This window comes from Capricornis sumatraensis, chromosome 16, assembly GCF_032405125.1.
Source record: "Capricornis sumatraensis isolate serow.1 chromosome 16, serow.2, whole genome shotgun sequence".
NCBI classification, from domain to species: domain Eukaryota; kingdom Metazoa; phylum Chordata; class Mammalia; order Artiodactyla; family Bovidae; genus Capricornis; species Capricornis sumatraensis.
Genome location: NC_091084.1, coordinates 30,664,094 through 30,676,780, shown reverse-complemented (window position 1 = coordinate 30,676,780; position 12,687 = coordinate 30,664,094). Strand labels below are relative to the sequence as shown.

Below are 12,687 nucleotides of genomic sequence, written 5' to 3'. Positions count from 1 at the left end.
GCAGGTGGCAGCTTGGTTGCTAAGGCTGGTGATATGGTAGGGAGGGGGGAAACCCAGGGGAAGGGGTGGGGGAAGCTCTCCGGGTGAGCCTGGGGACCAGAGGCTGCTCTCAGTCAGCCTGCAGAGTGGGGCTGGGCCATCGGCTGGCTCAGGGGCTGCTCTGAGGGGCCTCACACAGTTCTGACCCATGAACCTGCATCCTACTCCCAACCTGACGGCAAGCAGTTACATACTATCTATCCACGGTCTGATGCCTTTGGCAGGCTGAAGCGAGTACACTCTCTTTAGGGTGCCTCAGCCATGACAGGTAAGGTAAGGAGGGTGGCCGTGAGTGGGGCTGAGGGATCACGAGTCAAGAAAGGAGGGTGTGAGTGTTGTGAGACGAGCCTGGATGGGAAGCAGCAGCCCTGAGTACATGGAAGGTTCTCAGAGATGACAGATCATGCTGTTTTCAAGTATCTTCTGAACTGTTAGAGCCCATGGCCAGGCAGAGCCCCCCAGCCCTGGCTACGCACAGGTGGGTATCCCCACCCTGGCAAGGAGGGGCCTCTGGATACGCCCTTGCTCACTCTGGCTTGGGCAGAGACGTCCTTATGATGGCATGCTTTCCTTTGGACCAACCTCAGTCTCAGCTGCTACATTCAAAACCATTTTGCCTTGTTCTAAGCCACACAGATGCTGACCTGTTGGCAACTTGAGCTGAACACCTTGGCCCCATCCCAGAGTATAATGGCTCCAGGGCAGGGCCTGGGGCGGAAGGGAAGTGTCGGGTGACCAGCCATTATCCTGTGGCCAGCCTGCTGTTCACTGCCATCAATTAAGAATCAGCCTTTGTGATCAGGCACAGCTCTCAACTCCAGGTAGGGCCAGGGGAGAGAGCAAAGGTGTGACAATTCCTGGCTTACAAGTGAGGAAACTGAGGTCCAGAGGCACTGTGCTGTCTTGCCCCAGGTCACATGGCTGGACATTGTGAAGGGCTGGCAGGAGGTATTAGTACATGCCTGTTGGGTTGAGTCAAACTGAAGGAAACTGGGGTTCCCCAGTGCAGAGCCCTTGCCTCCAGCTGATGTTGCTGTTACCTGTTGCTCCTACAAATCCCACCTGAGGGCCATCCTTCGGCCTCAGGAGGAGCAGCCCCTTCTCTGCAGCCTCTCTGAGTTCTCTTAGCATTTCTACTTTATTCAGTTTGCTTTCTGATAGTGGCTCCATCCAGCCCACTTTCCCTTCCCTGCAGGGTGTGATGGGAAGGAAGGTGTCCCCACCTTTGCACACCTGAGAGCAATGCCTGCGCAGAGGCTGAAGGGGACAGGAGAGCCGTCAGGAGGCAGGCCACCCAGACTGACAGGGACCCTTAGGGGTTTGCCTTTGGAAAGAGCTGATGGATCTCCGAGCTTGGCAGTATTCTCTAAACCAAGCAATTTACTTGAACTAAGGAACAGCCGTCCGTGATGCAGGCTGAGGTTGATAAAAGAACCCCACAAAGTTTATATTGCCTTTGAAAAATCCACACTCCCTTTGCCTGTCCTGAATTGTCCTTTAAACCTTAACACAGAGAGAAATGGTGGGGAGGGACGAGGGACTTTGGTGTTATGAAATCTGACTCTTCTATTTACCTGCGGAGCTCTTTATAAGCTACTATTTGCCTTAGGTAAATCACTTAACATCTGGACCGAGTTTTTTCCTTCGGAACTCAGGTGTGATAAAACTTACTGTGATGAAACCTGACAGCGAGAAAGTTTCCATCAGGTACTTTACCTGCTAGTTCAGTGCACCTTTTCAAGCTCACAGAAACCCCCATCTGGTCTTCTCATGGTCAAACAGACTTGCTCATGGTCCCGCTCACTTGGTGTTTGTGGTCTGAGGAGGGGTGTCTCTGCTCTTGTACCCTCTGAACTCTGAGTCAGGAGCACTGGCCTGAATCTAGTTCCACTCCTTACCAACCATGTGATCCTGAGCAAGTTACTCAGTGTTTCTGTTTCCTCATCTGTGAAATGGGGAGAATACGATCTGTTTCACAGGGTTGTTGGTGAGGATGAGCTGAGATGATGCACACAGTGCTTTGATGTGCAGAGAAACTGTTGTGTTGTTCAGGCACTCAGTCATGTCTGACTCTTTGCGACCCCATGGACTGTAGCCCACTGGGCTTCTCTGTCCTCAGAATTCTCCAGGCAAGAATACTGGAGTGGGTAGCCATTCCCTTCTTCAGCGGATCTTCCTGACGTGAAAATTCACCCCTCCAACATGCCCCGGGGGCTTGGGGAGCAGGACTCCCCGCAGCATTGGAGGAGGGTCTGAAGGTGGCTCCCCACAGGGAGGACTGAGCATTCTCCCTCGTTCTGCATGAGGCCAGAGAACCAGCTTCTAGTGGGCCTGTTTGGCTGCTGCAGCAGAGCTGCCATCTCCTGGCTGAAGTTTGTAGAGATCCTGGGATCTCTGCCTGTGAACCCTGAACTCGTGATCCTGAAAACGGTGCTTCAGCGCTGCTTCCGTAGCTGCTCCGCACCTATTACTTTGCAGTTGTACAACGTGAAGCTCCTTTCCTGGATTCCCATTGTTATCGTTCAGTCACTCAGTCGTGTCTGACTCTTTTGTGACCCCATGGACTGTAGCCTGCCAGGCTCCTCTGTCCATGAGATTCCCCAGGCAAGAATACTGGAGTGGGTTACCATTTCCTTCTCCAGGGGATCTTCCTGACTCAGAGACTGAACCCAAGCTTGTGCATTAGCAAGTGGATTCTTTACCACTGAACCACCAAGGAAGCCCCCTGCTTTCCTGCCCACTCAGATGACACTGGGAGCGCTTGGTGAAGTTTCTCCTTTCTGGGCTGGTGTTTTCTAGAGGAGACTGTGTTTCATACTGGATGGATGGAGCATGGGCCTCAATCAAGTTATTTAACCCCTGGGAGCCTCAAGGGTGTGTATGTGTGTGTGTGTGTGTGTGTGTGAGAGAGAGAGAGGAGTGAAAGAGAGAGACAGAGACATGGATAGAGCTAGACAGAGATTCAGTGTCTTCCTCTTAATGAGACCAAAATATGCATAGCATATAGCACGTTGCCTATTACATAGTAGGAATGCAATAAATATTAATCACAACAACAATACTAATACTTTGTCCATTCAGTAAGACACTGTTCTGGGACTGGAGACAGAGCAATGAACAAGTAGGCAAAGTCCTTGTGCCCATGGGGTATATATTGTATTACTTAAATTAATAATTCACAATATTAATAAAGAACCTAGGAAGGGCTTGACATAATAGATACTAAAATATCATTAGTTATTAATGAGAAAGCCTAGTAGAGGGTCTAGCCTGTGTGTAACAGGAGCAGAGCAAATGGTAGCTGTTTTGTGGTTTCATTAGGTTCTGACTTCAGGAAAGGAACTGAAGGCTGAGGATGCCCTGCGGGGGAGAATGACCAGGGCAGTTAGGGGAGCTGAAGTGATGTCATGGGATGTATGTGATCTTTCCATGAACAGAGGTTGGAGGATGCAGGAGCCAGAGAAGTGAAGATTTCGGGTAGCACAGAGGTGGTCCTTTAAAATATGCAGGGCTGGACTTCCCCAGTGGCTAAGAATCTTCCTGCCAACACAGGGGACATGAATTCGATCCTTGGTCCGAGAAGATTCCACATGCCATAGGGAAACTAAGTCTGTGTTACACTACTGAACCCGTGCCCTAGAGCCCAGGAGCTGCAACTACTGAAGCCTGTGCACCCTGGAGCCCACGCTCTGCAAGAGAGAGAAGCCACCCCAGTGAGAAGCTCACCCGCCACAACTAGAGAGCAGCCTCCGCTCAGCACCACTAGAGAAAGCCTGCACAGTCAAGGCCCGGGGCAGCCAAAAACAAAAAATAGATAAAAGGTTAAAAAATGTGTAGGACCATCTCAAGGTGGAGGCAAGAAGGATGCTGAGGACAGATGGGAAAAGTTACATAAAGATGGCTTTCTCTTGGCAAAGGGAAGATTGTTATGAACCACAGAAGGACTATGAGTAGAAGCTGAATCATGAAGGAAATTTCCGTTCTAGACAAAGGCAAGGTCACTGAAGTGCTCTGGGGGAATCCTGGGGGGATTTGGCGGAGCCCCCAGAGGTTGCTGCAGCAGGAGAGAGGCAGGGGAGGAGTGGATGAGGGTCACAGTTCTTTCAAATACTCCAGCTCTGGTTTTTTCTTTGTTTTCCATGTGGGATTCTATATTAGATTTCAGAGGGGCCAAGGGCTCTGAGGCTGAACCAAATTTGGGGAAACCACTTATCTGGAAGACCTCTAAAGTCCTTTCCTTAGGGCCTATGATTCTGAGGGGCTTGCCATTAATAAGGAACTGCTGTTACCTCCTTGCCAGATAAGACTAGTCCTAGTGCTGATTTACTCATAACATTCTCTCTTTAAATCAATTCTCTGTCCTTAGTGATCTCATAGTAACTTGCTTTCTCCCAGGTAGCATCAGGCATGAAACTTGTTCTAGGCCTTCTTGAAAGTCTGAGTTAATTATGCCCGCTGGTTCCTTGTGTCCTTGTGTTTTCTTTCTTCCTTAGTGACCTTTAGTAGCTTATCAAGGAATGCAGTCTTCTTGCAAAAATGACATTGTCTTTATTCCGTTTGATTGTACCAGCTGATGCAGTCTTCCCTAAATGCATACTTTATTATAAAATTTATCAGCTTCTAGATAGGAAACTGGGGCCCTCTGGTCTTATGGTTTCTAGTTGAAGTTCAGGTCTTATGGGTCCACATCTTCGAGGAGAGGGGACGGCAGGATGGAAAAGCAGGGCACTGGATCCCAAACTCCCAGAGCTTAGGGTCCCAGCCCTGACTCCTCTTGGGTAAGTGATCCTGCTCAAGTCACTTGAGCTCTTTGAGCCTTGGTCTCCTCATCTGTACAAGGAGGATCACTACATATCAGAGAGCTGGGGTAAGAGGCAGAGAGATTCTTGGGACTTCCCTGGCTATCCAGTGGCCAAGACTTCATGCTCCCAATGCAGGGGGCCTTTTTGATTCCTGATCAGGGAACCAGAGCTCACATGTTGCAACTGAGAGTTCACATGTTGCAACTAAGCCCCAGTGCAGCCAAATAAATACATATTAAAAAAAGGATTCAGGGAGATTCTGGATATGAATGTGCTTCTCAAGCCAGAAAATGCTGCTCTTGCTGTGTTCAGGTGGAGATGAGATGCAGCTGCTGTTGTTACTATTCTCTTTAGAGCATCAGTGATTCTTTCTCACCAGGGTAGGTCCTCCAACACCTTGGCAGGACCCTCTTCTCTGGGGATCAGAGGCATGATCATGCATGTAGTCCCCAGTGTCAGGGTGGGAATGGAATGAAGGTGAGGTGGGGTGACCTCAGCTACGTTGTTCCCTTTCTGTTTCACGTCCGTGGGTGAACAGGTGCCCTGCTCTGCCTGAGGTGGGGGGAAGTAGTTTCCCCTGCCTCTAGGAGAAGGAAATGGCAACCCACTCCGGTATTCTTGCCTGGAGAATTCCAGGGACAGAGGAGCCTGGTGGGCTGCCGTCTATGGGGTCGCACAGAGTCGGACACGACTGAAGTGACTTAGCAGCAGCAGAATTCCATCCATAGAGAGCATATGGAGCATATGAGCTTAGATTTTGGATATTCTCTGAATCTCCCACCGTGTCTTGCCTGTGCATAGTACATACTGTATGCTCAAGGGAGCACGTGCTGAATGCATGCATGCATGTTATACAGAAAGAAATTAACTGCAGGAAATGCCTAAAGCATCAGCCATACCAGCAGGCAGAGCCCCTGCCAGACTGGTGTGCTGCACATTTCGTGACGGAAGACAGTGCTGACACACCTGGACGTGTGCCCACCCCTGAAGGGGTGCCAACGCAGCCTCTTGCCCTCTTCCTCAAGTGTTTCTTTCTCCCGCTACCCTGTGAGAGTTTCCAGTTGCATGTGGATTATGCTAGGAAGCTGGAAGCTGGTCTAGGAGGGAGGAGTGGAGAGAGGTGTTGCGGTTTTGAGTCTTAAATCTTGTTTATGATTTCCTTGCTGTGATTGTGACAGAGCTGCAGGCTGTGAGGTGGAGTTAATCACGTCGCAGGGGGATTGCCACATTGGCCCGGCTCAGACGCTCTCTTTCTTATCACTGGGGTTTCCAGGTGGGCTCAGGCCTCACCCCAGCCCCATCTGGGATGAAGACAGCTGGGGAACCCCTCTGGTGGCATCTGGGATCTTTTCCATTCAGACTTGGCTAATCTTGTTTTCAGTGTCAAATAAATCAAACTGCTAGTTACAGGGGTTCCAGTTTTTGGTCATTTGTTTGTCCTTTGTTAGCAAACATTTATCAGGTGCCTATTCTATGCTAGGTCCTATGGTAGGTTTGGGGCTAAAAAGATGGAACAGACACAGACCCGGGCTTATTTACACAGTGGTAAAGAAGCCACTTGCCAATGCAGGAGACAGGGCAGGTTTGATCCCTTGTCCAGGAAGACCCCACATGCTGAGGAGCAACTAATCCCATGCACCACAACTCTGGAGCCTGTGCTCTGGAGCCGGGGAGTCGCAACTACTAAGCCCACGAGTCTTACTGAAGCCGGGGAGCCCTAGAGCCTGTGCTCCGCAGTAAGAAAAGCAACGAGAAGCCTGCGCACCACAGCTAGAGAGTAGCCCCCTGCTCGCTACAACTAGAGAAAAACCCGTGCAGTGGTGAAGACCCAGCGCAGCCAACGATAAATAAATAAGTAAAAGAGACAGTAGAGACACAGACCCTCCTCTCAAAGCTCACAGTCTGGTAGTGACTCTGATGTTTGCAAAATAATGTGACAGATGAATGCATTTCAGGTTTTGGGGAATCACTGTTGGGGGGGATCATTGCTTGGGCATTTGAGGTGCTTTATAGAGGCAGATCGGAGAAGGGAATGGCACCCCACTCCAGTACTCTTGCCTGGAAAATCCCATGGGCAGAGGAGCCTGGTAGGCTGCAGTCCATGGGGTCGCAAAGAGTCGAATACGAATGAGCGACTTCACTTTCATGCATTGGAGAAGGAAATGGCAACCCACTCCAGTGTTCTTGCCTGGAGAATCCCAGGGACAGGGGAGCCTGGTGGGCTGCCGTCCATGGGGTCACACAGAGTCGGACACGACTGAAGCGACTTAGCAGCAGCAGCAGCAGCAGAGAGGCAGATGTTTTCATCTGAGCACGAAGGAAGAGTGAGGGGAGATGAGCTGAGGAAATCTGAGAGGCCTGCCAAGATTTTCAGGCCTGAGAACATCTGTCTCCGGCTATCCTGGGGTTAGTTCTGGGCTTCAGAAAAGTTGGGCCAGAGTTCTCGAGCCCTGTTTTTGGTTTCTTCTAATGTTCCCCCTCGGTCCTGAACTAGTCTCTCCTCACTTCCCACATTTAGCTCCTCAGAATTTCTCAGTCTTTGTCAAGGGCACAGGCTGGAAGTGAAGGGTGTTTGCTGCAGAGGACCGCTGGGGTCTCAGTGGCACAGAGTGGGGGCAGGAAGGGTGAGGGAGAGGCCAGGGGAAAGACCAGGCCTGGCTTCTAAACCACTTCTCTCTCTCCTCATACCCAGGTGCAGAGCTCTACCCCCAGGGCTGGAGGGAAGAGCGCTGGGAGACAGAAGAGGGCCTGGGGCTGTACGTCCACCTTCTAGCCCACTGTTCCCTCTACCCAGCATGGCCCATCTCCCCACATCCCAGCTCCTATGCAGCCCTTGGCCTCCACTGACCTCTAGCCAGGCCCCTGCCCTGGTCTGGCTCTGATAGCTCCCATGTCTTATTGCAGCCTGTGATACTCAGTGAAGCAGGAGTTGGTGAGATTGTTGATAACCATCAACCCCTTCCTACCCTCCAAGTGCTCTAGACGCTGAGCTCCGTGGGTGCAGGGCCCACGTCTGCTCTGTCACCAGGGAGTCTAGTGTGGGCAGAGAGAAGGCACAGCACCCATTTCTTGGGACGAGGTGGCTCAACCTCACCCTTTCTTGGGGGTGGCTCAACCTGAAGCAGTTGCTGGGACTTTACTCTGGCCCAGCCCCTCCGAGCTCCAGGGCAGGGTGGGGCCCCTGAACCTGATCTCCATGGAGAGCCTGCATGACACCTGGAGGGGCCCAGACCCCAGCTTCGCCCTCTGTGCTCGCTGCGCCTGCGCCCTTTGCTCCGGCCACTGCCCCCGCCCCCTTGCCACTGCACTGCCATTCTTTCTGCTATTCATATGCACTTCCTCCTGCCTGGAGAGAGCCTGCTTCAAGGTCAAGTGCAAGTACTGTCTCTTCTGGGACGACTCCCCTGCCACCCCCAGGGAGAATCTGCTGCCTTCTCTGCTCCACCGGGACCTCGCACCTCCTCTGGTTATTGGATTGCTCACACTGCCTTGGGATCCTTTGCTTAAGGAGCCGCCCTTCCTCTGGATTCAAGCACCTCCAGGCCAGAACCTAGGCACTGCACCTTCTTGTTCCACTTCCAGCCGTCTGGAGGCTGGCCAGTAGGAGGGGCTGATTAAATGGCAGTTGGAAGGGTGCAGCTACTTTGGGGGTCACAGCAAGTGAGGGGCCTGGAGGACAGGAGGGCACCTAGCCCTTCTTTGCCTGTCTTGCTCTCTTGGGTGTTTGCATGGCCCAACTCTTCTGTCTACCAGCCAGGAAGGCACCACGAGGACTGAGTGGGCTCCTGGACTCAGCCTCTCTTTGAAGTGGACCCCACTCATGCTCCCTGATCCCCGCTGCCAGCAGGCTGCCTGCTGACTGGCCACTCTCCTGAGTCCCACCAAGCCCAGCCACCTCTGGGCCTGTATCAGTAGCAACTTAAGGAGGAGAGCAAGGAGGACCTGCTTTCTCCAGGGTAGCCTGAGGGTTGGACTGACCTCAAGTGTTGAGCCCTTTACTCCTGTGGCTCATAGTGTATTGGGGCCTTGTGGTCAGTAACCAGTTAAGACCAGGGCGGCTAGTCCTCCCGTCCCAGGCTTCCCCTCAGGGCTCAGCTGTAGGTATCAGATAGCAAGGGACATGTTCCCTTTGAGGGCTGAGGCTCAGACCTCTGCCCAGGGCCCTCTCCCTCCCTAGCTCCTGTCTCACTGGCACATCTGGTTGAATAGGTTTGAGGGAGAACCATTACAAAGACAAAGCCACAGTGCAGGACCTGGTCCAGGGAGTGGCCCTGGGGTGTGGGGGGAGGAGGGAGGGCTGTCTCATCTCTGCCAGGGCTGGGAGCTATAGTTGTCTGGGCTTCATTAGAGGAAATAGCAGGTTATGAGGCACAGTGGTTTAATGGTTAGCTCAGGGGCAGGAAGCTCGCTGGGTGCCATCCTGATTTATGGCCTCACTGCTGCCTGGCCTTTGGGGCCCCAGGCTTGGCCCCTCCTCCCCAGTGTGTTCACCTGCCCCAACTTGTTCACACAGCAGCGAGCACCCAGCTCCTGCCCAGGGCAGCGGAGGGTCAGTGTAGGTCATGCTCCCCAATCTGCCATTCCCTGGAACAAGCTCTATTTAGTCATAAAGTCCTGACTTCTGCACAGGGTTCCCTGGTTTACAGAGGCTATTCTCATATATCACTAGGCTAACCTTGTATGTATGCCTAGGGGGTGGTGTGGATAATATTTCTGTTTTATAGAAGGAGACAGTGAGTCTCAAAGTCTCGAGACTGATAAGCTCACAAAGGAGCTGGCCATGTGACCTTTGGTTCCACAGGTAGTGCTGCAGCAATCTGCCATCAAAACTGCCTCTTTGGACTTTCCTGGTGGCTCAGTGGTAGGGAATCCACCTGCCAATGCATGTTTGATCCCTGGTCTGGGAATACCCCACTTGCCGTGGAGCAACTAAGTCTGTGTGCCACAACTGTTGAACTTGTGCTCTAGAGCCCAGGAACCGCAACTTCTGAGCCCACATGCCCTAGAGCCCACATTCCACAAGAGAAGCCAGTGCATTGAGAAACCTGTGCACGGCAATGAAGAGTAGGTCCCGCTCACCGTTAGCAGAAAAAAGCCCAAACATCAGTGAAGACCTGGCGCAGCCAAAGTAAATAAATAAAATCATAAATCAAAACACTGCCTCCTATGTGGCTCCAAGTGACACCAAGAAGCTGCTAACACTCAGGCAGGCTGGTACCGCTCCCTCCTCCATTCTGAGAGTCCCGCAGAATGGAGCTTCTCAGCGCACAGGCTGGGCATCTAGGGATGGGACACAGGAGGGTGTGCTTCAATCCTGGCTGAATTACGAGTAAAGCGGGGAGCCCTTCCTGGCCCCTGCTACCCCAGCCCTGGGGCTGGAGTGTTGCCAGACAGTCCAGAGGAGTGTCACAGGAAGTGCTCGAGAGTCGGGAGACCAGGACCTGAGGGGCCCCAGCAGGTCATCCCTTTCTCCCCGGACATAGTGCTCCCCGCTCCCTCCCCTTCGTTTTCATGCTGGTTGTTGGCAACTTCGACATCTTGTCCAACAATCAGAGAAGGAAGATTCCCTGGGTTCCACCTCCTCCCCTCCCTGTCCTCAGTTATCTTCCCTGAAAAACGGGATTGATTCTCTTCACCCCAAGACCGTGGAGAAGCTCTCAGTGTTCAGAGGAGAAGGAGAGCAGGCAGAGCCAAAAAAAGAGACAAGTAGACCCTAGATTGTTCTAAGGCATCACTCTACTGTTTTCTTAAAAGAGAAATGAGTCAGTTTCCCCAGAGAGGGGGCAGAGGGCCACCATTGTGTCAAAACAGCCCCTCGCCATTGGAAAGGTGGTTCCAGTCTCCAGCCAACAAGCCAGGAGACCTTGGGTGAGAGAGAGGCAGGATTTAGGAGGGAAGAGCTGAAAGGACAGCCCTGGCTTGGCTGTTGGAGGGAGAGGAGGGCAAGTGGGGACCGGGGCGACTTACGTGGGACCTCTTTTTTCACCTGGAAGGTGTTGCAAAGTTGTGAGCTGATGACCTCTTAGGTTGCCTGAAGAGAGGAGACCCTCCCTCTCCCAGTCCTTGGAGCCCCCACACTTACCACCCTGGCTGTTCGATCTTCTGAAGTCTCCATGGCCTGGAGTTGAGGTCGCCAACCCAAGTCAGGATGAGAGTCTCTCGGGACTGGGTCCTGGCTGGCCAGCAGGTCAGCGATCCCCAGGCCACATCGGCTGGAGGAACCCTAAGTGCAGGGCAGGCCTCGGTGGTTCCCGGCATCCAGCATCTCTATCCCCCGGAGTAGCTGGCGCGTGCCTCCCACTGCCGTCTTCCAGGAGTGATTTGGGGAGTGTGGGGCAGGTCGCTTAAAGCAGTCCCACAGGTAAAGTTGCCAAACTGGAATGATTATGTTTTGTAACCCGACACCTGTCTTAGAGGCTGGAACAACACCTGCAGTCATTCCTGGGCCCTTCAGCCTCAGAACAGGCGACACACCTAGATGTCGTAAAGGCCTTCCTGCCTGAGTGGCTTCCACCCAACTGGGTGTTGGCTGCCGGTGACATTAGAAGGCCCTCTCTCTCTCTATCTCTTCCAGATGAGTGCCTTCTCCCTGGGTGGGTGCTGTGATTGCGGTTGTGGGAGTTAGGATGACAGAGTTTACTGCTCAGTGGAACCAGATTGTTGCTATGAATGGAGCGACAGGATTGGAAAGTCCATGAAGAGGAGGTTCCCTCCTCTTTCCCTGGACCGTGGGGTGAAGCTGTCCTGGGTAGGCATATATACCGGGTTCCAGTCAGCAGCCCTTCTAAGCATTTCTTAGCCCCACCAAACCAGTTATTACTTTTAGGTTGGCCAAAAAGTAATAACTGTTTTTTTTTGTTTGTTTGTTTTTTTCTGTAACATCCTATGGAAAAACCCAAAGGAACATTTTAGCCAACTCAGTATTTTGGCTATTACTCTTGGTGCTCTAGCTTGAACACGAGTCCGGCTCCTCACAGGGTCCCTGCTGATTCACATCTTGCCATATTCTCAGGGTTGGAGCCACCCCTTGGCCAGTGGGCTGTGCAAAGAGAGACCTTGGGACTGCAGAACCGCACAGCAGGAAGGGATTTGGGCAACTGCCATTCCCCATCATTGTTATGGGTCAGGAAACTAAGTTCCAAGTACCCAAGGTCACACAGTAAATTAGTGTCGGTTTCTGAACAAATCCATTGGCAGGCAAGCTGGCCCCTGAGTACCCCGAGTGGTCAGGATGTCAGTCTCAGCGAAGAAGAGTCCCTGCCAGAGTCACCATTTGTTGCAGGAAGGCAGACCCCTTCCAGGGCCCGAAACTGGGCTCTTGTCTAACACTCAGAAATGAATTGTCCGAGGAGACACATCTGCTGACAAAGCAAGAGATTTTATTGGGAAAGGGCACCGGGTGGAGAGCAGGAGGGTAAGGGAACCCAGGAGAACTGCTCTGGGACCCTTTTGTCCCTGGTCTCCTCCTGACGTAGACAACTGGCCACAGTGCCCCGACTGGTAAGGAACAAGAGACTTTATTGACCTCTCTCCCCTTCCCCCTCCCTTTCCTCTCCTTAACCCTTCCTATCCTTCCCTGTTTTTCTAGTCCCCCAGTCCTGGATGCAGGAATCTGGTCAAAGGGCCCTCAGCGTGAGCTGAGGATTGGAGACTGATCATCTCCTCTTGGTAGAAAACTCGAATTCTGGTTCTGGTCTGGTCTGATTTCTGGTAGGGCCGAGTTCCACTCGTCCCTTCTCTGGAGGTCCAGGGAAAAGTCCCATAATGCCTGGGTATCTGTAGGTGGCAGGAGACGTCTGTAAGGCCACCCCTTTCACTCCCGCTCTCCCACCTCTTCCCTCTTCTT

General features: G+C 52.4%; 1 protein-coding gene across 1 annotated transcript in view; it reads left to right on the top strand.

Moving 5' to 3' along the window:
• Positions 1–300: 300 nt before the first annotated feature.
• The window catches only part of SMIM35 (small integral membrane protein 35), an 83,391-nt gene continuing 71,004 nt past the window's right edge, over positions 301–12,687 (top strand). The window contains exon 1 of the mRNA XM_068987969.1: positions 301–307. Coding sequence (XP_068844070.1) covers positions 301–307 — 7 coding nt within the window. The remainder of the gene's footprint in view (positions 308–12,687) is intronic.